Source organism: Pomacea canaliculata, linkage group LG4 (assembly GCF_003073045.1).
Source record: "Pomacea canaliculata isolate SZHN2017 linkage group LG4, ASM307304v1, whole genome shotgun sequence".
In the NCBI taxonomy this organism is placed as follows: domain Eukaryota; kingdom Metazoa; phylum Mollusca; class Gastropoda; order Architaenioglossa; family Ampullariidae; genus Pomacea; species Pomacea canaliculata.
This window is the reverse complement of record NC_037593.1, coordinates 28530601-28558034: the sequence shown is the minus strand read 5'-3', so window position 1 is coordinate 28558034 and position 27434 is coordinate 28530601. Positions and strand designations below refer to the sequence as shown.

The window sequence follows — 27434 nt, the reverse complement described above, 5'->3', positions numbered from 1 at the left end:
AGGTGGGAGACTGCCGTGCGCGCTGTTGATATTCTGTTGTATTTCAGTGATGCTTCTCCTGACTGAATACTTATGGACATTTTCCAGCCGTTTGCACTATACAGACGGCGGCCTGTCGACAAAGAAAGCATCTTCCAAAACTCTCTCATCAATCGCATCCTAACTAATTTGTTGGTTCCATTACAATTCAGAAAGGCATGTGATAACAGCAATAAACGAGAAAACTTCTAAAGGAGATGAGGTGCATGTTACATTGAGCCCAAAGTGGACTGGAAACAAAGAATCGATGCTACCAGCATTCTATGGAAGAGAAACCCCAAACAGCGTGACTGTTAGAGAAAAAACGTGTGTAGCTATGCACCCTCCTATCCCACAGCGATCAACTTATTTATTCACCCAGTTCAGACCAAGTGGCAAAATTAACCTCTTTTGTCATAAAAGCAGGATACATGTGGCCGGTGAATCGCTAAAACAAGTTACAGCTGTCTCTCTCCACTCTCAGTCTCTCTATATATGATAGACTAGTCACAGCTGTCTGTATGTCAGTCTACTGTGATAGACTAGTCACAACAGGCTTGTCTACTGACTACGCAAGATCAGCGTGTTTTAATTTCTTAGCTGGCACCTGTCCTGATTATTTCTCTGAACTTCTCTTTCCCTACATCCCGGCTTGACAAGTCCGATTGTTTATCCTTCCATCGTTCATATGTTATTGGTTCTTCTTTCCCTCGTATGTTACCCATGTCTACTTTCTGTTTTTAAGCACTACGAGCATGTTCCTTGCATGGGCTATACATATATTATAATTATTAAACCAAGTAATTATTATCATCTCTACCTCACTGTCCTGACATCAACATAATGAATCAATGTTAGAGTATGTGACATAACGAATTGCTATGAGTGGCATGTAATTTACTAGTCGTACTCTCGGAAATGCTCTAACAACCTCAAATGCTGGGGTGAAGCTGTAGAGAAACAGAGAATAACAACCAAAAAAAAGTTGTTGTTGCTCACGTTCAATACCACAGAGACTGCTATACAGCACGCAGCCACCTGAATAATGTAAACGACACAGCGTGGATGCTGCTGCAGGACATGGCAGCTGCAAAGGGGCGGTGAGGCCAAGTCCGTGAATTTCCCTCATTCAGCCACTCCTCCTCCCCATACCTCCTCCTCACTCTCGTCAAGGCGATGTGTGTCTGTGTCGAATGTTGTTATCGAAACGACCCTCTCGGTGCTAGTCGACGACAGCCATCCCGTCACACCCCGCCTTCAAGCATTGATCGCTGCTGACACGCGGGAAAATGAACAGGTGCGCCCCCCGTCAGACAAATGATCGATAATTAACAAAGACCTAAGTTAGTGTTTTTTTTAAGTAGAGTGCACCTAGGGCAGGTAAACACTGGTTATTGTTTGATTAAAAGGTCATTAAAGACCTGGTGCAAACCGACCTCGTCCTTTGACCCAACACACTGGTCGCCATGTTGTACACCACACGACCCATATCTCTATGACCGCAAACACAACGACTTGACAGCAACACCCCGGGGTGGTCGACAAACAACAACACAGGCACAAGGAAGCGGAAGGTATTTGATTCGTTCTGCCGCATCCTATGCTGGTAAACACAGACACATGAGCAAAACACTACCGACCTTCATCATGGAGAAATTGACATATCATATTTACCTCAGCCACAGTTTGGTCACAGCTATCCTGACAGTCACGGACACAACCTTGTCTCCGTTCCAATCCACATGAGAGAAGAGAGACAAATCAGTGCCGAGGGTTGAAAAGCGCTGGAACCACCCAACGCAAACCTGTAGCATCCTCGCAACACCCGACTTTTTAAGAAAAAATATACAAATAAACCGCATTCTGTGTAAACACTGCACAGGCCACCCCTAACCCGCGATTTGCGGGGTTGCTGCAGTCTCAAATGACTGCATCGAATTTTCCTCTCGGCTGGTTGCAGGTGAACTACATGTTGCCTTGCGTCAAGCGCGACTGCGCCAAAGGTGGGACTCGTGGCTGTGGGTCGGGTTGCGGTCTATTTTCGTTCCGCGGTCACGCGCGCTGCTTCGTGCCAGATTCGACGCTCCCCGCCAGCGAGCCTCCGTCAGAGGGAAATGAGGACTGGCTGGTCGCCTTGGCCTCGTGCAGCCGAGGTTTATTGCCGTAATAAAAGTGGTTAATACGTTCAGACGAACAGGCGTTGCAATGGAGAGACAGCGGAACCGCACAAAATGACCGGACCTGTGCTGCTTGGCCATCCCCGTCCCATTCCCCAACCCTCCCCTTGACCCCCGATACAGAAGGTTGGGTGACTGCCGTGCAGCGAAGGGTGTTGCGGTGATGAAATTGTTGATTTGTATCAGTGATGAAAGGCAGGACAGAGGGAAGATGGAGAGTGTACAAACCTGACGGCGGTTGCTGTTGCTTTGCTATTCCCTCCTGCTCTCCTCCCCCTCCCATGACCCCAACACGTGTACGTCCATCTCATTGCGATCGATGTGTGTGTGTGAGGGGGCAGTGGGATCGTGCGAATGATACCTATACAAATCCACGCTGTTGGTTCGATCCTGATCCATTCCTGCCATAACAATCCTTTTATCTAAGTATGAAACGTTGCCTATGTTTCGCTGGTATAATCGGCACATAACCCTAGCAAATATCGTGGCATAGCAGTTCTTACTTGTCTTGCTGAGTTATTTACGAACGTGCTCAGTGAGTGCTTCAGTCATCAGTCATGTGTCCCTTGACTGGTATTAGGGACAGGGAACATGTCCTCTCATTCACTCGGCTGTTCCTCTGGCCAATGCGGCTGTCTTGGTAAGTTATTTACGAGTATACTTGATCAATGTTTACAAGATAGACCTAGAAGAAAGGAACCTACTTGGAAAGCAGCAAGTAGGATTTTGTTCTGGACACTCAGCAAAAGATAACATTTTTTACTTTACATAGTATAATACGACAACTCCACCTGGACCCCCCCCCCCGGCCTGCTGGTCCCAAGCCCGGATAAGGAGGGTGGGCGGGGGATAGCGGCCCCACCCCATGAAACCATGTGAGCTGTTCATATTCTGTCTGTTCAATGACCGTGTAGTCGGAGGCAGTTTTTCTACACAGGATCATTCACAAGACCACCTGGATGTCACCAGATGGAAACAGAAAACCAGATCGACCACATCACCATCAATTGTCCCCTTAGAAGAAATATGCTGGAGGTCAGGGTAAGGCTGGTGCAGATGCAGCCACAGACCATCCCCTGCTTGTAGCAACCGTGAAAATCAACCTGTCCTTCCATGACTCATCGGACAGACCGCACCATAAATTCAACGAGCACTACTTTTATTTTTATTAATAGACAGTATCTATAATAAAGATAAATTTTATATTAGGATTAATGTAAAGCAATCTAGTTTTTTTACGCTGGTTGAGTCAGAAAATGGAAAACCTGCCCCCTTTTTATTCATTTATTATTATTTTTTGCCGTCTTTCTTAATAAACAAAAAACACTTCAGAACTCCACCTTACGTTCAGACCTCTATAATGCTGCAATAAAGTTTAAATTTTAGCCTGAGGATACTGATGTGTTTTACATGTTTTATTACTATATCGAGATGGCACTTTTATTTGTTCGGAAACTCCAAATGAACCCCAGAACGTCCTTAAAAAAATTTAAAGAAACATTGTGATAATTGGAACTTGTTGATTAATACAAATGAAATCAAGATATAGTGAGTGCGACTAGGCTGTCCTCACTCCAGTAGCGGGGTGACCATCCCGAGCCGAGTGAGTCTCCAGGTGGCGGATAAGAGCTAGTAGCCCCCCAGATATGGAGGTTTATTGCTAAATAAACCTGACTCTTCCTGGGTGTATAAGCATTCGCCAACCGACTGGTGGTGTTCCTACCAGAACGGGGTGGTAAGAAATACCCGATGTGTCGAATGACATGTCCATCACGCGATAAAGAACTGCGTTATAAGATTTGACCCTGGGGGCAGGGTCCCAGCAAGACAATCCCCCGTGCTCACAGGGCAGATGTAAAGGTCAGGAGATAAGGACAGATAGCCAGAAAACCGGAGAGCTGAGGATGGAGGTGTTAATCGTCAAACAACGCAGTTTAATTAACCACCACACCATGAGACAATAGCCAACAAGACAGCGGTATTTTCAGGCTGAAAAATAGAAAAATACTTCATTATAAATGTGAGAAACTTGAAGTATAACATGACTTTTTATTATCTTATTTTAAAATTTTATTCTAATAGGTTTAGACCAGGGATGGGCAAGCTACTTTTAATTTGTAGCCGGCTACGCTACAGCTACTTTTTTTCAAAATGTCGGTACACTACAGCTACAATTTTCCAAAAAAGTAGCCAGCTACTTTGGGCTACTTTTAAAATGTAGCCAGCTTCTTTTGGCTACTTTTAAAAGGGTGATGTTATAACAAGTTAGCTGTACCAGCTGGCTGTAGCAACATACACAAACATCAAACATACACACGAAACACTATTACTTGCTTTACAAAGTTTTTATTATAATAATGAAACGGAGAACTGCGATATACCGACAATTTTATTTAGTGAATTCCAATAAATGCTTTCATTCATTCCTTGCCCCCTTCCTCCCCGCCTTTTTCACACAATAGAGTACACGTATTTTACGATTATATTAAACATTTCTGATCTTTTTCCTCATCCTGTTTTAGTGACAAAAGAAATTATATAAGTTTTCCGATAAACATTTGTTTTCTATAACTATTTGTTCCCTATTTACTTAGAAATGAAAACTAAACAGATGCTTAAGTATCAGGTACCTGTGAATTTTCAATAAGTTAAGGTTATGTGGTGATGAAAAATGTCAACCTCTTATCAATACTGTGACAATGAACAACAGACCATTGAAATAAATGATTTGCATGGAATATAAGTAAAACACTGCTTAATCTAATTTAGGCAAGCAGATCATAAGGCATTTTTTTCTAACACTGACACTGAAAACAAAGAAAAGGAACACAAACTAATGTTGTTTCAAAAGCTGATAGGGTGAAAAGTATAGTCCTGGCATACTAGACTAGACTTTAATTATATAGTAGGATGTCAAATGTAGCATATAAACACTGAAAATATATTTTTCAAAAGTGATCTGATACAAGATATATTTATTTTAAATCTTTAAGCTTGAATTTCTCTGTTTGTCGTTTTTTTGACATCCAGTCATAATTTATAAAAACATATTTTCTCAAGATTGGCTTGTGCTACAGCAGTAAAATTTTGCAATTTTGTTTAGAAATGCATAAGCTACAAAGTGATGCATTTGAGAATATGATATAAACATTACTTTTGATAAAAGATTAACATTTTTCTAAATATTTTTCTAAATATTTAATTGCCACATTCACACTGAGTCGGGGGGTACCAATGTCTGATTTTTTAATATCTCCTAGAAATCTTGAGATATCAAAACGGCTTTATGCATCAGTTTTCTTATCAGTGCCTCTAGTTTACAAAAACCCAAAACCTTTGGTATATGACTTATGGTATTATGTAAATTTGTTTTTTAAATACTTGTACGTTTTGAAACAGAATCGTTGATTAAAGTCACAATTTTCCCTTTAGGTACTCAAAAACAGTTTTAAAGTGCTATATTTATGTTATTTTGTTACTCTATATTTAAAAACCCTTAAAGATATTTAAAATATGGATTTTAATTTTTGGAGTGTACCGGTAACCTTAAAACAAATCTACATTCTTTTAGTCCTTCATGGAATTGAATTTTGACGCAGACTTTGGCCTCGAAGTTGCTGTCTGTCACCCTAGTGCGCAGCTTTGTCATGATAAGTCTGCCAGACTGAACAATCTCTCAACCGCAGCACTGCTTGGCAAGACGGTGTTGGTGCGCAAATAAATTTGTTTGACCGTGGGCTATTTGTCCAGTTCACTGACATTCTGTGACAATCCAGACATCAGGAAGGTAGTTGTTCTCAGGGGTACCGGTACGTCTTGTTCGCTTGAGTACTTTTCGTGCTGCCGCACCCATTCTTGCATTTGAAATCTATACCCACATTTTGTGGCTTCGCAAAATGTAAAAAAATTTCAAATAAGGCTGGAAATTGATGGGTACGTCCATCTTCGTTTTTCAAATCGCTCCCGCCACATGGACGACCCGGTACTTTCCGGTTACTGAGCGTGCGAGACACGTGTGTCTGGCTGTCAAGACACCGAGCAGTGAGAGCAGTGGCTGTCGTCGTCTTGCTGACACGCTGTCGACGATGGTCGTGTAACCAACATGTCAAATGGCTACGTAGAGTGCTGTCCGTACCAGAAATAACACAAGAGATTGAATTCCACACTGAAGTTTCTTTAATTCAGTATCTTTTCTCAGCAGCTGGACTAACTTCTCTCTCTCTCCAATTCACAAAGAGGTCCCACACCACTGTCAGCCCTGCTATTTATTCTCCCTCCCCTCGAACATTCTAGCACAGACATTCTATTTCGTCGCAATAAAGACATTTTTGAACATGGCTACATTGTTGAACATCATTTCCTCCCTCGCACAAAGACATTCTACCTTTTACATTGCTGCCGTGCTGAACATTCTGGAATATAGATGCAAATCTACAACCCAAAGACATTATACTTTGTACACTACTAGAGTGAGCGGTCCGGTGGCGCAACGGTTAGCGCTGTTAGCGCCTGTCACCAATACAGTGAAGGTTGGCTGCCCTGAGTTCATTTCTCGTCTCGGGCATGCTGTTCTTTCTCTGCACGTGGCATCTGTTTACAGGGCTGGCTGCCTGCCGTAATATATCCTTAGCTGCTGACACGGCGTAAAACACCAATTCCCCCCACCACACACAACTAGAGTGCTACAGTCATGAAAGTAGCCAACATGTAGCCAAGCTACAGCTACTTTCTAAAATGTAGCTACGGCTACAAGCTACTTTTTTTAATTTGTAGCCGGCTAAGCTACAAGCTACAAAATTTGTAGCCGGCTACAGTAGCTGTAGCTAGGCTACAGCTACTCCCCATCCCTGGTTTAGACCTGTATCCTAGAGTATCCTATAAAGTGCTGCATTCAACTGTCAAACACTTTGCCATCGTATAATGTTTCAAATAATGTGTATTGGGCAAAAGAATAGAAAGCAGTCACGGATAACAGAAAGTTCTGGGTCTTTATGTCGAAGCTAATCGCTACACTCCCCTACTCTACACTTTGAGACTGTCCAGCAAGTGGAGGAGAAAAGTTAACTTTTCTTCGAATCCCCAAGGAACGTTGATAACAGTTCTCAGTGGCATGGCGATAGTTCTGCCGCTGCGAGACATTAGCATGTAGCTGCCAAACACTTTGTCCCTGTATGATGTTCCAAATAAAGTGCATTAGACAAAAGAACATAAAACAATCATGGCTGACGCAAGCGACTTCCGGCCGGAAAACACAAAAAGTACGAAAGCCCCGGATGATGCGCGGTAACTCGCTAATCGTTATGGATTCAAACCTTTGTTAAAAAAGAAGGAAACATCTTCCAGCAGATATTCAGATGGATTTATTGAACCATATTGTCAATTCTCATCGTTGTGAGATCGGGAGCCAGAAATAGCCGATGTGGGAGTGAAACCACAGTTTGTATTTTACAGACTAATATTTAGAAAAAGAAGTCAGCCATAAAGACACTGATGTGAATAGGAAAATTAATAATAATAGTGGATGATGAAAGAAATTGTTGGCAACGAATGAAAAAAGATGAGACTGAAATAGAGAGAAAATGAAAGGGCAAGACTTTATGATGAGTGTGAAACGGAAATGATAATGATGGTGGTGGTTCAAACGGGGAGAGAGATTGAAGCAAGAAGAGAGAGAAAGAGAGCGATTATGAATACTTGATAAGGAATTTTATTGTTAATGTCATTCATAATAAACCCTCAATGTCCTTGTAGGGAGGAGTGTGTAAAAGGAATGAACAATCTGAATCTTAAAATCTTTGAATCTTCGAGAGACAGAGGGAGAAATGTAACAACAGAGATAGCGAGAGTCCGGTGGCGCCCCCGCCAGAGTTATCTCTCACTGTGGAATCTCACCCCACCCCCACCCCAACCCCGAGCCCCACGCATGTTTGCTCACAGACCTACAGACACTCACTACACACACTGTAAACAGTGACACGTCGTCCGGGCAACGCTGATGCCCCGCAAGGTGTCGCTGTTGGCTGCAAATTTTGTAACCAGCCTCCTGCGCACAGGTAATTACACCTAATTTCCCCTCATTTCAGAGGATCCTCTGTGGGGGTAGTGCGGGGAGGACAGCGAGAGAGCGACAGACATCAACGCAATGTTTATCTTCCCCTTCAATGCCTTCATTAGAAACTGTTGGTGACCTTTTCCTCCTCCGTTTAACCTCTCTCTTTCCTCGTCATGGAGACAGGTCATCACCGGGCAATGCTGGGTTCCTTTGCTAGTTTTTTTTCTGTTCTTTTCCTAATCTTTTCAGTGAATGGAGCAATGTAGGAAGTCTCTGAAAGAGACCTTGATGCTCCACACTGAGCGACACTTGTTTTCAATCATTCCTTTGAAAAGCAAAACAACTGAACAGCGCTCAGGAGCAAGGAAGGAGTGGTGAATAGACAAGGTAGCCTCAGGCTCAAAACAACACGAGATCGCAGTAAGATATGATAAGCAGGCGAGCTTCAGACTTAATGCTGCTCCCTAGTTCTTGGGGTGGGGTGTGAAGGCTAAATATTAATATAACTACAGTGTAATATAACTTCATTGCCAGTGTCATCCTCTATCACCACTACAATCCAACCTTTACATCTCTATAAACAAGGCTGGGTATGCTGCGCTCTAGGCGAAAGACACCCCGTCCCACCTGACTCCACCAAAATGTCACAAATAACACATCCAACAATTAATTTATGTTATGGTCATCAAATTAAGGCTTAAAATCTATCTCTCTTTGCATGAAAGGTATTTTAATGAAGCCGCCAAGTCTTGCTCAATACATATGGTGGCCCAACCAGTCTTGCAGCATTATTGACCTCGGATAATTTTTAATTATTTTACATTTTAGAAACATTTTTCTTCAGTAGTTACAGTAACTGGCAAGTCAGTAAAATTCTGAATGAACAATGCGTGTGGTGCAGAAATAATTTATACTGGACAATGAAGATCAGACATTTTTGGGGTGGATTCTTTTTAGGCTTGGGGAACCTTTTACAGCTGCGTATATGAACTTGCAAATCAAACCCTAACAATCAGCAGGGTGCAAGCTTAGATATCTTTCAATTTTCATTCGCGAAAAGATAGCTAATCATAAACATGTTATTTAGATAAATGGGTAGCCGGCACATGTACACATGATTGACCAGAATAATAATTTTCCCTTAGATAATTAGTTCGTCGCCACAGACACTGAGGTCATCTCTGCGGCCGCTTGTGAGGTTCAAAGCACATTTATTTATTTCCACGCTCCTTTTGATCACTAGTGAAAAGCAATGAAAGAGGAAGGGAAAGAAAGACCCGGAAAAGGCGAGCGAGGAAGACATGCAGAAGTTCCCATCTTTGATGTCTTATAACAACAGTTCAAAGCATGGCTTCCACAACTGTCTTCATCACATCTCTCGATGTCAGTGTATACTGTCTCTGAGGTATCTTTCTAGATGGTATTTAATCCCATAGTTAGCAGTCAATCTTTTTATAGTCTATGATTATTTTAATGCTTTGTTTTAGATTAATAGGAATTTGTGTTTGAACAAAAATTACTGTTGACTGAACAGCGTGACATGTGTCCGCCATTGGGATGACTGTAATTAAATGATAGACTGCACTTTAAAGTGTAAAATTTACAACAGACTTTTTCATGCTGTGATTTGCATGAATTATGAACAGTCATGTACACAATGCCCTATTGTCATCATTCGTCACTTTGAAAAATAAAACAACTTACACTATCTCTGCTGTCCCTTCCCTTAATTAATGTTTACGCCCTCGGCAGCTTCCTATTTCTCGCAATGGTAGACCCGGGCGCTGATTTTTTTTTCCTAAACGTCCCAATGAAGGGAAAAACTTCGGAAGCCTTCGGGAAGCGTGACGTCAGCGACCTTGGCCGACCTCGCTCAGAGAAACCCTTCGCTTCAGTCTTTGGATGCTATGAAAAAGCTATGAAACTTGCTCTGGGGCTTATTCAACTACTGTTAAACACTATGAAGAGCTGCATTAAATTAATTGTGACAGTCAAAATAACTCAAAGCCTAAAACTGATGAGAGGTAAAGTAAAATAAATGAGAGCCCAACACAACACAATGTTTAACTACAAGTAGGTTACATTAAACCCTTCGCTTCAGTCTTTGGATGCTTTGAAAAAGCTATGAAACTTGCTCTGTGGCTAATTCAACTACTGTTAAACATTATGAAGGGCTGCATTAAATTAATTGCGACAGTCAAAATAACTCAAAGCCTAAAACTGATGAGAGGTAAAGTAAAATAAATGAGATTGCCGAACAACGCAACACAGACAATGTTTAACTACAAGTAAGTTAGATTAGAGAGCATTGTAAGCTGTTCTCTGTGGCCTAGAGTTTAGAATCGTCGTCTCATAAATTGATAGGTGGTGTGTTCATATCTTGGAGTGGGGTTTATTTTTATTTGTTTTGTTTTGCGTTGGGATGTTTTCGTTTTCTAATATGATCAATTTTCTATCAAGCCTTTCATGAAAACCTTATTGATTGCCAAGCGAAACCACATAATCATATGTAACCATATAACAAGTGACCATTAATTTTGCTTGACATGATCGACTATACATGTATATGTTAAAATCTAGGTGGATCTAATTTTTTATGTATTTTGTTTATTCTTTCCCTAATATGAACAACATTCTATGTCAACCATTTAATGAAGACTCACTACTATATACACAGCGATCTTAGAAGTGGGGGTGGGTGGGTGGATTATTCTTTCAAAGAGTGAACTATATACAGTATTAACTTTCTATCATCAAAACTTAAGTGAGCTACAACTGTCGTGCTGTTCAGTCAAATGTTTGTGTGGGAACTAATGCATCGCAAGAAAGTTTGTGGGGAAGGGGTGATTATATATATAGGCATAAGTATATATATATATGTGTGTCAGGGGTATTAGAAAAAATATATATAAGCAGATGTCTGTGTGTGTGTAGTGGGTTTTTATAATATTATACACAGCTAGATTACATTATTTCTCTTGGCAATCAATAGGTTTTCGTAATCTAGCTGTGTACAGTCCTATCGATAGACACATAATCTCTACTATCATACTTTGATATTGAAATGTTCATATTTTACACTAACAGATGCTTAAAATTGCGTCAGTATAGTTATAATAATTATTGCTTTTAAAAGAACATATCTTTATTATTTTATATATGTGTGTTTCTTTCCTCAATTCGAACCATTCCTAGCTACTGCGAGATTAAGTTGTTGGATACGCTTTTGCGAAGTGATGTGTTATTTCAAACGATCGAGCTAGTATTCAGCGATCGATGGGTATAGGTAAAGTGAAGGGCTGATGTATAGTGTACGACTGTACGTGGTGACATTTTTAGTAAAGCTATGCTCTAACTGAAAGGCAAAGGCAAAAGCTACGCTAAGCAACTTCAGTCGCTTCCTTTCTAAAAAGTGAAAAAAAAGCATTCACATATAAAATGCATAATACGTTTCTCATATATTCATACAGGGCTAGATGTAAAAAAAAAACAACACTCAACTTTTGCTTATTCTGTTACCCTAGTAAATAAAGATTTATCATTTGTCAGCAATAACATAAAGTTTTTGGTCCACCCTGGCTTTCATTCTGTCAGACATTTGTAAAACCATACTGAAACATGTATACTCAATGCTCAAAGTCCCAAAAATTTAATCAGAACCCTAAGAGGGCATGTAGAACAAACTGTATGATACACAATAATGAAATATGTGATATATGCACAGTATATTTGAAGAACTATATTACACAGAAAGTAAATGAAGACAAAGTAATTAAATGTTCACTATGTACACAATAACAACTTTGATCTTAATTGTTTTTCACTGAATTTGCTATGATATTGGGAATTGGATTATTCTTATAAATTTTGTTAAAACATCTTTCTTAGTGCTACCAGATATTTAAACTTGTATGAGATTGGATTATCTCAGCAGAATTTGCAAAATAATTTACATCATGCTCTTTTCAAAAACTCCCATAAAAGTATAAAGTGGTATTCATACCCAACATTATTTAGAAGGCATTTCTTTTACATAAACATGCATTTTACAAAATGTAATGTTCTCAAATGTTCTTTACTCAATTTTGTTGAAGATTCAACAGCATTAAATAATTGTTACTGCAGTTTCTCATTGTTATCCATTTGTAGTAACTTTTAGTGAATGAACATAGCATTGAAGTAATGGTAATTGTATATCAGCTCATTGCTTTTCTCAACCCCATATTTGCATGAAAGGTCACATACAGTTGTACTAAAGCATCAAAAAGTGTTAGTAATACATATATCTACAGAGTAATTATCTATACACAAAACTGAGTCTATTTGTAGAAGAAGAAGTGTTGCTTCAGGGAATGTAGCTTGCAGGCTCTGCCTTTCAGCACTACTGTCATCTGTGAGGTACACCTGAGGTCCTCTATTACCTCTTCCCAAAAAAGCATCAGATGGCAAAAGTTCTTTATACAGTAAGAAAGCATTTGTTATTACTTCTGTTGCTTCAGAAGAAACAATAAGGCAGCCTAAATGGAGTCTACCTGCAACACCGTGAGTGAGAAGAAGGAAAACTCTGAAGTCATACCTGTCCGACCCCCTGAGGCAGCAATAAAAATGAGTTCACCACTTGCACGGTGCAGTGTGTGCATTCTCATCATGAGGAGAGTGCAGACAGCTATGGCTATCTTCCCTGATGCTGTTTGTTTTACCTTGCAAAACTCCCCATTTTGTTCTGCATTGAATGTCCTACAAGCTGTCTCTAGGCTGTCAATCAACTGTTTTGAAGAGGTTGGAGAGTATTTCTCTTCAAATACTTTCCTGTACAGCCTGAAATGTAGGGGGAGGAAGAAATTAAATAGTAAAGAGTTTCTTAAATTCTTTGTTTGGAATAAATTACAGTTAATTATTCAAATGGCTCAGTCCTTAGATCGACCAAATACACATGTGATATTTGCTCATCAAAAGAAGACTTTACTACAAGAGCTAAATAATGCTACAAGAATAAAATAAAAACAGATAAAAATTTTAAAAACTGACATGTTTCATGATTGCTCTGTCAAAACTAAGGATTCTATCCTGACATTCAACACCCCTTATAATAGAAGAAAAATAGCTCAATGTTCAAATCATAGACATTTTAGCCACTATTTACTTCTCATTTCTTCATCAAATCAATATTGCAGTTTCTGATAAAATTCTATAATGTAATGAACCCCCAAAACCCTGACTGTAAGGGGATAACATCAATTATGCTGTGCTCTAATGCTCAAGGCACATATTTATTTATGTGAACTTATTTTTAATTGTAAAGTAAACATATAAGAATGCACAAGTAAAGAAACCCTAGGGACTTCAGGATTATGTAGAACGGGTGAAATTATGGTCAAGTCATGTGTAAAATGCTATGAACATCTAATTATATTGACAAACCAGCTGAAGATATTAAGTACCTGTGGCAAAACGGCAGATCAGGACAAAAAGCTCTGTCAGCAGCCTGATAAATGTAATTTACTCCATGTTCCATATGGAGATCCATCTTATGAATTTCAAGTGCTGAAGATGGAGAGTGGCCCTTTGAAAAAAGCCCCTTGAATTTGGCGATTGTCTCATCATTTACATCCCTATGACGTAGAGAATCAGCACTATACAGACTATGATTGTGAGTGTGTTAGGATGCAACAAGGATGTAACATCTCACTGACTGTTCATTGCTACAAAAGTTACATAACCATACACCCATCACAGCTTCAACAATGATCAAATGTCGTCTTCCCCATATTTACTATGTAAGTGTTGAACAAAAAAAGTGTTCCACATGGATGCACATCCGAAAACAATACATACAAACATTTCTTAATTCAAGAGGAGTGCTTGGTACTGTTAAAATTAATGACATACAGACTGTAGTTACTTTGTTATTGAACATTAACAGACAAAATATGTGTAAACTTAACATACTGCCTTGCCCATATTCATTATCTTTCTTTTGATCTTCATAATATTTACACTTCAAAAGTAGTACCTGCTGAGTTTTCCAAGCTGTCTCCGTACAGCAGTTGTTAGCAGAGCTGGACATTCTGAATTCTTGGAACCAAGTGGTAAAATTTCCTGGATAATTTAAAATAAAGAGATACGAATTTTGTCTGTAATTTTATAGCATTTGGCTAATCAAGTATTATAAATACAAACTTAATATAACACATTCTGTTTGCATCACTTTTACAGTAATAAATATGAACACCACAGGAAGAATTCCAGTGGTTGTGACTGTGATCTCCAGATCGTGCGTCCGGATTTTAAAAAAATTTGCCATAAAGGTCCATGCTAATTTTGAGAGTGTACTTTTTGTTTTTGTATGACCAGAAAGTGTCAGGTACAAAGCGCAGTATGACACCTATATATATATATCTTCTTGGATATGAATCCTAATTCAAGATATTCGTGGCACCTTTAGATGGTCTGCACCACTCTGTCTCGTATGAACCCTATCTCAAAAGAAGTTTGGGAGGTGATATGATCTTATTACTATTTGCTTGTGCGAGTGTGTGACTATAAATTCGGTGATCGGCGAACGGTCGAAATGAGATCAGCGTACTTGTGGCCGATTCTCACGCGCTTTGCTTGCAGTTATTACATGATTTTTTGGATAAAAAATAAAGTCAGTTGAATGAATAGACTTACTTGCACACACTTAAGTTGTTGCTCGTTGCAGGCGTGATGACCCATAACAGCTGACGTAGTAGCCAAGCCACGATCGCAATCTCTCTGATCTATTTTTGCTGATGCCATCGTAACAGATCAAACTGGAGTTGACAGTAGATGCTGAGGAAATGTTGGTTTTGTGCGCGTATTTTCCACGTTAGAGTTGTCCCAGATAAGAAAAGGATGATTAAAGTATAACACGCATATTTGCCGATGCGATTTCTATCTTCAAAACAATTAGTGAAGCAATTGTCCAATGCTGTGTATATATAGTAGTGGTTCTTCATGAAATGGTTGACATAGAATTGTTTATATGTATGGTTTCACTTGGCAATCAATAGGTTTTCATGAAAGGCTTGATAGAAAATTGATCATATTAGAAAACGAAAACATCCCAACGCAAAACAAAACAAATAAAAATAAACCCCACTCCAAGATATGAACACACCACCTATCAATTTATGAGACGACGATTCTAAACTCTAGGCCACAGAGAACAGCTTACAATGCTCTCTAATCTAACTTACTTGTAGTTAAACATTGTCTGTGTTGCGTTGTTCGGCAATCTCATTTATTTTACTGTACCTCTCATCAGTTTTAGGCTTTGAGTTATTTTGACTGTCGCAATTAATTTAATGCAGCCCTTCATAGTGTTTAACAGTAGTTGAATTAGCCACAGAGCAAGTTTCATAGCTTTTTCAAAGCATCCAAAGATTGAAGCGAAGGGTTTAATGTAACCTACTTGTAGTTAAACATTGTGTTGTGTTGGGCTCTCATTTATTTTACTTTACCTCTCATCAGTTTTAGGCTTTGAGTTATTTTGACTGTCACAATTAATTTAATGCAGCTCTTCATAGTGTTTAACAGTAGTTGAATAAGCCCCAGAGCAAGTTTCATAGCTTTTTCATAGCATCCAAAGACTGAAGCGAAGGGTTTCTCTGAGCGAGGTCGGCCAAGGTCGCTGACGTCACGCTTCCCGAAGGCTTCCGAAGTTTTTCCCTTCATTGGGACGTTTAGGAAAAAAAAATCAGCGACCCGGGCCTGTGTATAAATATTTAGTTGTTACACGTTGAGCATCTCGTGATGTGCAAATAAAGGTCAAGCCTTCTGGAGGAGAAACAATGTTTACATCCTATGTTGGTCAGTGTTTACAGCTGAGGTTCAGGTCGCTTTGTTTTAACAGTAAAAGTTAATGTGGTCTCCATTTTACTGTTTATCAACTAACCCTCTAACGGCCGCTGGGGTCCATACGGATCCCGACCGAAGTTTCGCTTTGTATAAAACTCGAACTTGAGTGTTTTATGGGTGTACTGATTTTGGTTGGTGTCTATAAAGCTCAGGATGAACCGAGAGAACAGTTGTGGAGCAAGAAGAAAGGGAAAAGTAATTTTTCCAAAAGCGATGTTCAAAGCTAAACTCGTGCAGTTGAGGATTTGATCATGATGCTGGACGACATCAAAGGTAACCCGATGAAAAGCTATCGCCAAGTCTCTGAAATATTTTTGGGCAGATAACTTGAAAGAATGTTACGAACCCTCAGAAAATGTGACTTTTGATGGACTATTAGTGGTCTTTAGGGGCAGATATCCTTTGAAACAATACATTCCCAGCGAGCCAGGGAAAGGGTGTAAAAGTCTGGGTCTGGTGTGACAGCACATCGTCTTGTTTTGAATTATCAAGTATACACTGAAAGAAGACCTAATCAACCAAGAGAACAGAACCAGGGCAGATAATCTCGGATACGATCCATTACACGAACTAATATATCCCTGGACTGCATGCAGACGATTTTTTTCAGTCAACTACCAGAACGAGGCTAATTGTTACAAAGCTTCCGGTTTAGCCACCTTGTTTAGGGAATAATTTCAATGGCTAAGTCAGCAAAGTCTGCAAGAGTAACAACAATAAAGAAACACACAAAAGGTGGTTTTTACTGCTGCATGGTAGAATGCAACTGTACAAGTATCAAATCGTTCGGTGTAAGTTTTTTTTTTCGGCTTCCACGGGCAGGTATAGCGACAAGTGGCGAGCGGCTCTCTTTCATGCTATAAGTGGTTCAGACAAAAGTTTCAATCCACTGAGACCCAAGATTTGTTCAAGGCACTTGGGTGAGACCAAGGTGAAGCATACATGCGAACACTTCAGTGATTGTAGGTCTCCCTCTGTACGGAAGAATAAACATTTGGAAAGGAAAAACCAGTGTTTGAATACATTTTATATCCGAGGGACATTCTAAGAGAATCTCTAAAGTTGACTGCAGAAAAATCTGATAAGGCCTCCACCCAAAGCAAACACTATTGTGATCAGAAGACAACCAAATGAAGGCTAAAAGAGGGAGATGAAGTTTTGATAGTACTCCCCATGAAGGCCAATAAACTATTGATGAAATGGGAGGGCCCTTTTTCCATCACTCAGGAGCAGCACCTTGACTGCTGTCTACAAATCAAAGATCGAGACAAAATTTTTCGTGTCATATTAAAAAATATAGAAGGGAGGATATTTATGCTGCCGTTTCTCTGGCTCCGCCTTTTGATATGGCACTTCACTTCCAAGAATGGATCTTACTAGTCGAACCCCTCGACTTTACATTCTCTCACCTGAAGCGACATCACTTGGGTTGGTTACAGTTGCCAGTGACCTAAGCCAGAGCAGTGCCATGACTTGGACTTGAGTGCGATTCTAGTATCATTACTTGATGACTTTCTCATCAACTACCAGCTTCAGCCTGGTTTCCAAGAGCTTGAATATTTGGGACATCGAGTAGGATGTGGCCAGCTGAAACCAGAAGGCACTGATGAATAGAATCATAGATTTAAGTACGAGGTGTTAACTATGACCTTATGCCAAACTATAATTCCTAGTATTTTTCAGACTGGACTGTTGAACCGAGAAAAAGAATTTTTTTAGTAATGTGTGTATAATAGAAGTCATTATGTAATAATTATGCATAACTGTTGGATGTATATTGATTGAGATTTTGCTTCTTTTACGTTTATCCTGTATTTATTATTCATCGCATTTTTTTGTAATTAAAACGCAGACAGGGCCTGTCAGAGACAGATATAGCTGTCTTTGTTTTCCAACAAAAAGAATGCCCTAGTTGAGTGCACATGTGAGAGTCTGTGACAAGAGATAATTTGTCTTGTGGTTAGTTGTAGGTCTTGCTTCTCTCAAACACACACTTGTAAGAAATTAAAAGTAGACTTTGATAACAGGAATGCAAGAACATGTTTAAAATTTTACTTTAATTTGCTAGAAAAAAGTGATCAGCAATCTGAGACAATCTGTTAAAAATATCACAGATGACACAGTATAATTTCAATAACTTCAGTGGAATTAAACTTTAAACAAAATGTACAACCTAGTGAAATCAAATTATTTTCATTGACACAGAGATGTAAACAATGTTTTGACAGCAGAACACACAAAAGAATGACTAAAAATAGAAGATTATAGAACTCTTTATTTGAGGACAATTTTTTTGTTTATTAAGGGGTCTATTTTCTGGAATGATGAAACAAATACATTTTCTGATTACACCTGGTAAAAGCACCATAACTGGATTGCATAACGCAAAAATGTGCTCTGGTTATCACCCTTGGCTATCAGAGCCTATTCATCTGTTCAACACCTTTTATTAGAGAATAATATTATGCAAGGCTGCTGCAAAATAATGTAAGTTCTCTTCTACAAAATACAAATTCACCCAAATGTGACTCCAAAATGCTGTCACTGATCTTAAAACAGAGTATTTAACTGTTGGCATTTTTACATGCTTTTCTATTTTCACACACACACGCAATTACAAATTTTGCCTTCTTTATTATTGCCAAAGACCTAGCAATGCATCTGTCCATGAGACAAACTGTCCATAAACCTGCAATGCAAAGGCTGGAAGCTAAAGAAAAATCTGATTGACTAGTCTGAGAAATGATAAAAACAGACTTTTCCAAACATGCAATAAAAACATGAAAATAATGCCTGTGTTAGAGATGGGGAAAGATACATATTAAAAAATAAGATGATGCCTATAAACAAATTACAGCTCTGAGAAATGAACTGGAAAATCTCCATATTTGTTACAGATGACTGGCAGGTGACTAAGGTAAGTGAGATGCTTATGTAAAAACAAAAAATCAGCACCAGCAGTGACTTTCTTTATGGTAAACAGGTCTCAGACAATTATTGTCTTTCTTAGCTTCCCCCCATCCATTCTATTTAAGCTTCAACAAAAGTTATGCATTTGGATCTTCACTGAGGTCACAGGAGCAGCCCTAAATGATAAAGAACCAGCCTTCACATTTAGGGCACAAAACAGCAAAAATTCAACAAATTTCTCTGGGGTATGTAACACACCACCTAAAATTTCACATCAATGTTGCGAACAGAAACAGGACAAGGATGAGGATTGTATTTGTTATCATTGCCCTCCCCCCGTCCCCCACCTTCTATGGAAGACAACACATTCATCTGATGAAAAAGTTAATTTCTTGTATGCAATGTAAACCAACCACCACTTAACACAGAGTTGGTCTCTTTATGTGTAGTGAAATTATGACTTATGATAAGCTAAACTTATACAACATGAGCTGCAGCAAAAATTTACTTTCAGTTAAGCACCTTTCAGACAACTGGACATTCCCTTGCATCTTAATTTTACTACTGTTCTAGGAGAAAGAAACAATCTAATGTATCAAGCACCCTGATATAGTTTGCAACAACAAGATGCTTTTAGAAAATAGATAAAGAAAGTATGGATGGAAAAGTTAGAAAATTATGGATACCCAAGTATGATCCCGTCACAAAACACAGACAATGCTGAAGAGCCTAAAGAACATTTACTGATTTTGTACTTTTGCCTAGATAGTGAGCTTGACAGTGTGTGTACACAAAACTCTTTTGTCCTTCGCTACATACAAGTTATGATCCTAATGCACAGTATACAAAACCATCAACCCATCTTTCCATGCTCATTCATGCATACATCCTACCCCTAAAATGCATGCCCATCCATGCATATAAAACTTAATTGCGCAAGTATACACATTAGTACAGACACAAGTGTAAAAGCCAGAACCTTTACCAGGCAATTCAACTGCTGATATCTCTTCACTCACACAACCCGTCGTCCTGAGTCAATGATCTATAATACTACACTGCAATGGGTTCCTGCTATTTATCTGTCCTTGCTACACTCGCTAAAGCTGCCTTTCCCTCTACCCCAGGCTTTGTAACATCCATTTCCACTGCCCTGGACACTGCAAACCTGCTGGAGGTCGGTGTTGGAGCAGGAGTTAGGTCAGTGGGTGCAAGACCTGATATACAGACTGAACCAATGCTGTTTATAGAAAGAGTGATGGGGGCCTGACTCTGCACGGTCAATGTCATAGGGGCTGTGCTGTGGATGGTCAGGGTGGTGGTCGTCAATGTTGACACAGTGGTTGACACAGGGGCAGGAAGAAGCCTCTCTGAGGAAGATCTCTGACCTGAGGCTGTCAGATTCTTGGCCTTGGCCTCCTGAGACAGAACTAATGATGCTCCACTTAGGCATGGTGCATTTTGATTAAGGTCTTGACCTTTTGCCTCTGCATTAATAACCTCAAAGTGTCTAGCACCTTGCACTTTGGGTTCTTGGATGCACACAGACGTGCTGTCAAGCATGCTATCTTGTTTGTCTAACTTGTGGCACATGACATCTTTGGCTTCGCTTCTCCAAGCACTGGAATTATTCTTGTTCAAATCCTCTTCCCTTGTCTGTCTGGTAATTTGCTCTGACTCACAATTTACTTGTAAGTGCTCTTCCAGTCCAGCAGACCTCTTGTGAGTGCTTTTGATAACTGAAAGATCTTGATTTTCGGACAACTCTTTGGATGCTTCTAAGAGGGGATCATAAGTCACTCTGCTTGAACACTCTTGGACAGCCTCCGTTTTGGCAATGGATGAGTTGGAGTTTGGAGGAGCTGGGACCTCCCTACGGCCCGAGGAGGTAGAGGAATCAGTGTCAGGGTCGGAACGGACTTGTCCATCACTTCGCTCCATGTACATGCGAAGGTTCTGCCAGATGTCAAGTGGAATGGATAATGCTGGAGATGATGGTGCAGAACTGGAGTTACTGGAGGGTGGATAACTCTGTACACCTACAAAAATATTGAATGATGAAACACAAACTGATACTGTAAGTGGAAGACAGCTGAGAAAAGTAGCAGTTACTATAGGTAAAGAATCTGCATAGGACTAAATCTGTAAAAGAATGTAAATGGGACCTATTACAAGTTTCACCATTTCCTTTCTAAACTTCAGATTAGGTTATTTGTTTCTGACAGGCAGTTGTAAGTCCTTTTCTGTTGCTGCGAACACTTTTGCATGTTTTTGGTGTTTGTTAAATAGTAATGTCTCTTCAACTTGCAGTAAAGGGATGCACTCTGCTGCATTTTTGTCTTTATCGGATGTCTTCTTTATGTTGGACTGGTTGTTGGTGTGTGTTTTTGACATGCTTGCCATCATGCATTTGGATGTTCCCCTCAATCTGTGTTGATGGCTTTGATTCCATTTTGACGAGAAGACTGTGTGACTGACACAGTTCAATTGACTATGATATCTGTTTTAACTGATCTTGGTTGCTCAGCAGACTTTCATGTGTTTTGGGGCTCGTTTGCCATTCCAATGCCACTTGGACCATCTGTTGGTGCTTGGAGCTATGTCTACTATAGATGTATCTTTCTGTTTGTTTGCTGTTTTGATTGCAGAATATGGTTTATACAGTCCATACATGCTACTCTAAGTGCCTTCAGCCTGCCCAACAGGTAGGGATAGGATGCAATATAAGCCAACTTTTACTTTACTGGAACTGTGGTGTCGATAACAGCATTTGCAGCCTTGCTTACAGTCTTTCAAATGGAATGAGCAAAAATGAACAAGCTGGGAGCAAATAAGGATGATATCTTTCATCCTGTCAATGGCATTCTATAGACACAACATTTGCATGCTCTGCTGAATGTGTCCATATATGCATGTGTATTATTCTGTCTGTGTGTTTATACTTTTTTTGTCAAGAGATTCAAAATATAACCTTTTATAGTGTGATAAAACACTCTGTAACTTTATTATTATTTTATTCATGGCATTGTTAGGGACAGAATAACAAATTTTGGAAAAATTCTTGTGAACTGAAGGGAAAACAAAATGAATTGGAAAAACATATGGCCCGAGCCCTGAGATCTACTCTTTGGGTAAATCAGATGGGATGCAAGAAAACTCTGCATGGTTATAAAATAAGGCCTTTATGTCACTTTAGTCCTCCCTTACTCTGGTACAGTAAATGGAACTCACTTTTTCCTGGGGAGACAAGGATGAGAGATGGGTGGGAGGCGACAAGAGTCGGCGAGATGGGAGGCATAGGGAATCGGGTGGTGGTGATGCGACCCAAAAAGTCATCCATCTCACGAAAAGTCAGGTTGTTGTGTAGGGTCTCAAGTGGGTGCAGCAGCGGAACATAGTTGAAGCCTTCCAGAGCTGTCGGACAGAATACACAACTTTTTTGTCAGCAAGATACAGACCTATGACACCATTACTCTTCGATCTGCACTCTGCGTAAAATTCTTCAGATGTACAAGCATTGGTAACCACTGTTGCCAAATTTAAATAAAATAAGTCCAGTATTTTCAAATTTAGAAACAAAGTTTCCTGAAAACCAACAGCAAAGACAAATGCAGTCTAAGGGGAAATTATACAAGCACAGGCAAGAGGAACAACAAGCATAAGAGACACTGGCAAACGCTACAGAAGCTAGAGCATGCTAGGACTGTAAGCACATGTCAAATGCATGCAAATCTACATATTTCATGAAGACAGATGTGGTCCTTCAACTAAGACAAGCAGGGCAATGATTGGGGAATCATACTAACCTCTACTTCACAAATTATCAATTAGATATTGACGTCTTTTAGCTCCAGATATCAACTAAAGTTCTGTTGTAGTTACAGTGACTACTACATGGTACAAGTTCAATGACTGGCAGTCTTCAAAAAGTACTGCCAACCTGTGAATGACTGTTAGAAAAACAAGCAGCAGTCTTGAAATATGAAATACAGCAGTACAAAAGCCATAAGAATGCAAGGAAGACACAAAGGTCAAAGGGCCACCTTCAGCATATACTAGCCAATGAATTAGGTATTTAGGATATTCTGTTAACACTAGATTATACAGTGTGTACAGAAGCAATAGAGGGAGCACTAGCACAGTTTAGCAACATCAATAAGACCTTTTATGACATCAATATGTGCGCTAACAAAGTCTTGTGTGGAGCAGATCTTTGTGTTTTAAGAATAAGGCTCTCAGAACAAACAAACAAAAATAAAGTTCCTTACCAAACAAAAGGTTATTATCTGCATTACTAGAATGACACAATCTTTCAGTGGGTATTCATATGTTCATATTTAAAAAAATTAAGCATATCAAATATATTTGTGAAGCAAGTGTTGATGTTGCCTAGGCATAGCAAGGAGTTTAAGACAGCAACATGCATTTTCCCCAAATCATTTGCCTTTTTCTGTCAGTGTCCAAAAGTTGTAACCTAGATGTTGACATTATATGCTAAACAAAATTAAGTCATTCATTCTTTTTTCTAACCTCCATTCTTAAGACTGTTCTTAACCAGAGACATAATGAGAACACTTGACCAAATTTAACACTGTTTTTACATTACAGTATTACAAACTGCCAAACTTGACCAAACGCTTATTCGATGTTTGTCCAGTTAAGAGACTAAAAGCCATAACAAATCAATTAGATACGAAGATTGTGTAATAATATCAAATCCAAGCTACATTTTAAAGACAGACAGAATAACAGTAACTGGATGTTTGAAACAAAAGTATGTTATATTACAAGAGAAGTCTCATTGAGAAATGAGAGAATGAAGTGTCAGAAAGTTATAACATGGAAGATAAGACATGAAGTCAGAACATACACGGAGGAGAAACAAAATTTCCAAAAGTCTTAAAATCATTGTAAGCTATTTTAAGTTATGTGATTTGTCTCAACATGCTAAAACATGTGTCTCAACATAGGAAAAATAAGCTGTGAATAAAATTAAAACACAATTTTTGAAAGTGCTTCTGCTGTTTCAAAGGACAGCAATCTCTCTCTCACATATACACTTTTTTTTAGCACATAACTATGTCTGTAATTCCTTTTACTTTCAGTCTTTACCACCCTTCCCATTACCTCCCCATCCCAAAAGAAAAAGTGTACAGAAATAACCCACATGCACACCATAATGCTGTTTTACAAAATAATGTAACCCTTACACACAACTAATCTTACTTTACAAGAATGACGAGGTAACCAAACATTTCTAACAATGACTATGGCTACATCATTGAGGGTGAAGCACTGAACATTAGGCACCTAAATTATTGAAACAACTGATTATGACTTTATTTTCTATCCATCCACCCACTATCATTTGTCGCCACACTCATCCCAACCTTCTCCAAAGACTGAGAATGAATATAAAAATTTTAAAAATACCCCACACATCTTTCAATCTGTTTAGCTATCAACTTTGCAGGATACACTGATAAATTAAATGATAAATAAACATAATCAAATGAGTGCAAGTGAGAAAAACCATGTTCTATAGTACCAGATCAAGTATGCAGATTGGTTGTCAGTAAAGTGATTGAAGTATGACCATGTTGAAACTTAGTATCAAAGAGCTATCACTACTAATCTGCTAACTCTGGTATCTTGTTGAAAGACAACTTTCACCCCAAAGAGGACATCAGGTGCTAAAGCAAACAGAGCAATACCAGATGGCACCATGACAGGCAGCAGCACCTGCTCAGGTATAACAGCAAGTAGATAGGCACTAATGACAATGGCTGGTTTTTATTTTTAAAAAAGGTAACTCTTGAGAATTATTCGAATAATCTCAAAAGGAGTCAGATGGAGCCAGAAGCCATAAATAAAGTGTTGGATAAAAAAAAACAACCTATGAAATGAAGTAAAAAGAGATGCTGGCAAAAACTGCATCAACATTTCCAATAACAACTTTTATGTCTGGTAACTAAGCATCCCTTAGCTACCCTTGCAACATCACCCGACACCATGATATAATCAAAAATTTATGTGCTTAATGACACATAGCAACTTTGCTTGCATTTCATATTTCACCAAAACTTTCAATGCACACATAAAATGTTCTAGACAATCCACAGGATTAATTCATGATACACTTGTACCTTTTACTAAACTATGATTAATACAAAGTTATATCATATTATAGTTTTCCAAATGATTAATAAACTGTGATCTAGCATAATATAGCATCAATGTGGTTCAGGAAGGAAGTGGAAAAGGGAGACAAATGTTTCATGCTGCAAAAAAGCCAAAGGAGGTAATACTGTTGCAGGAATAAAGCCGTTGTATTTCACAGAAACCTTAAAGAAAATTTCAGACATACTACAGGAAAAAAAAAATACTAATAGCTACACTGTGAATACTAGCTTTCCAAAGCATGCTATGTCAATGACAGTAATGATGAGGTCTAAATCACTGTAATAAAAAAAAACTCCTGAAAGGCATGCAAGATGATACTACACTAGTTATGACATGAAGAACAAAAGAGAGTCTGAAATAACGAGGAAGAAAGAGAGAAATAAAAGCTCTTTCTCTACAACTCTAAACTCTGAAGTTTTAGCTTTTTTTTGTTCACATACAATATTGAGAAAGCAAGTAAACATGAAGTCTTGATAAGCCAAAAGCTAATATAAGCAATGAAAGAAGCTAGGACTACATGGTTTGGGAACATGCTTTACTGAAGCTTTTTTTTTTTTTTTTTTGCTGTTTACATGTTATCGCAAAAGTGGATGCAAAGAGTTGAAACCATGCACCCTGCATTCACACCAGGACAGGGATGTATCAGAAGGCAGCCTGCGCATATCGTGACTAAAGACAGATTTTCAAGGGACCAGGATGATTTTAGGCACTGCTGGTTTGCGTCAGCATGGGTGCAGTTAGCATGCCAGTTGATACAACAGTCACGTTATCACATGAAAATACCATCCACGTCACCTTTTTTAGATTTTTTTTTTTTTAAAGAAAAAAAAAGCCCTGAAAATTTAAGAGGTGACATGGCTGTTAAAAAGTTACTGGCTGACCAAAAGCATGAAAAAAATTTTCTGACAGCCCTTCAAACACACCTGGATGTCTGCAATATGTCACTGCTGTTCAGTGTGCGACCTGGGTGTGCCTGAAGGACTACTGTAGGAGGCATTGGGTGTGGCTGGCATGCACAACCTGCTACATACCCGCAGTTTGCTCCTCTGTCAAAGACTTAAAGTCTGGAGTGCTGCTGGAGCACATTAGGCCGGGCAAGAATAAATCGTCCTTTCCTAGTGGAGAAAGAAAGACACCATCACATACCGCTCTATTCATGCTCTCTCTCATTCTCATGTATACTTTTTGACCCAAGAGCTCAAACTGCACAGTTCTGGCCAAATGTGGTTTCACTGTCAAGCACACTCGCATGCTACAATCAGCTAAGATGACTTGGCGTCCTGCTGACATTCTTCTTAAGTGCCTCCTCATTCATACCAAGGGAAAGTGAGGCGACTGGTTCAGCCTCATGTTCAGACAAAGTCAAATGAAACAAGCTGATCGGTCAAGAAAGTCTGACCGCGTTCAGCAATGATTTTTATTGGTTGAAAGATACCCTCTTCTAGCCCCTTTACATTTCCTCACATCAGGAAGAGGATACAGATATGGGGTTTGTGCTAAACACAATATAATGTTGACATTGACATCAAAAACATTCCTCGTAATCTGTTTCACTTGACTTAGTCAAACTTTGTGAAGGAGGCAGCTTTCAATACCCACAGCTTGAGAAATCTGAAATTCTGAGCAGATACTTATAAATGCCTCTGCAATTCTAAACACCCAGGGCACTGGATGCATCCAAATTCAACCTTACAGAGGTCATTTTCAGAGGGTAACTAGAAAATGTGGTGACAATAGCACCTCTCTGGTTTGCCCCTAAACAAAATTCTTCTATATCAATGTGCATCTGTCTGGGAAACTGTGAAAATAAAAACCCATGATCATGCCATCACACAAGCCACACATTTTAGAGGCTTATTATGCTCTACAAGAAACCACACATGCAAAAGCTTTCTAATTACTTCAAATGATGAACTTAATAATAACAGTATAGTTCTTCTGATATATCAACATTTATTGATACAAATTTTTAGACTAATCATTAGTTACTGTCTGGAAGCTTGATCACAAAAACTTTATTAACTAAAAGCAAATGTTTTCATAAGGGGACCATTTTTTCAACTCTTAAAATCTGATAATTTTTCTTTCCTAGGTGAAGTTTGTGTCTCCTGCTGACAAAATAAATAAAAAAACTGAAAAAAACTTGCACGATAAAGATAAGACCTCAAACATAATCAAATCTATACATCTAACCCAGCTGACAAAAGACACTT

General features: G+C 39.1%; 2 protein-coding genes across 2 annotated transcripts; both read right to left on the bottom strand.

Annotated features, from left to right (window-relative positions):
* Positions 1-11535: 11535 nt before the first annotated feature.
* On the bottom strand, positions 11536-15371 carry LOC112563307. The gene is made up of 4 exons (XM_025237173.1): positions 14920-15371; positions 14261-14346; positions 13689-13859; positions 11536-13065 (listed from the first exon to the last, which is right to left on the bottom strand). The coding sequence occupies exons 1-4, from the start codon at positions 15025-15027 to the stop codon at positions 12765-12767; spliced, it is 666 nt and encodes a 221-aa protein (XP_025092958.1). The 5' UTR covers positions 15028-15371; the 3' UTR covers positions 11536-12764.
* A 2795-nt stretch (positions 15372-18166) lies between these two features.
* LOC112561506 lies at positions 18167-26336 on the bottom strand. Its single transcript, XM_025234053.1, has 3 exons — positions 26145-26336; positions 22270-22452; positions 18167-21077 (listed from the first exon to the last, which is right to left on the bottom strand). The coding sequence occupies exons 2-3, from the start codon at positions 22376-22378 to the stop codon at positions 20113-20115; spliced, it is 1074 nt and encodes a 357-aa protein (XP_025089838.1). The 5' UTR covers positions 22379-22452; positions 26145-26336; the 3' UTR covers positions 18167-20112.
* Positions 26337-27434: the final 1098 nt, after the last annotated feature.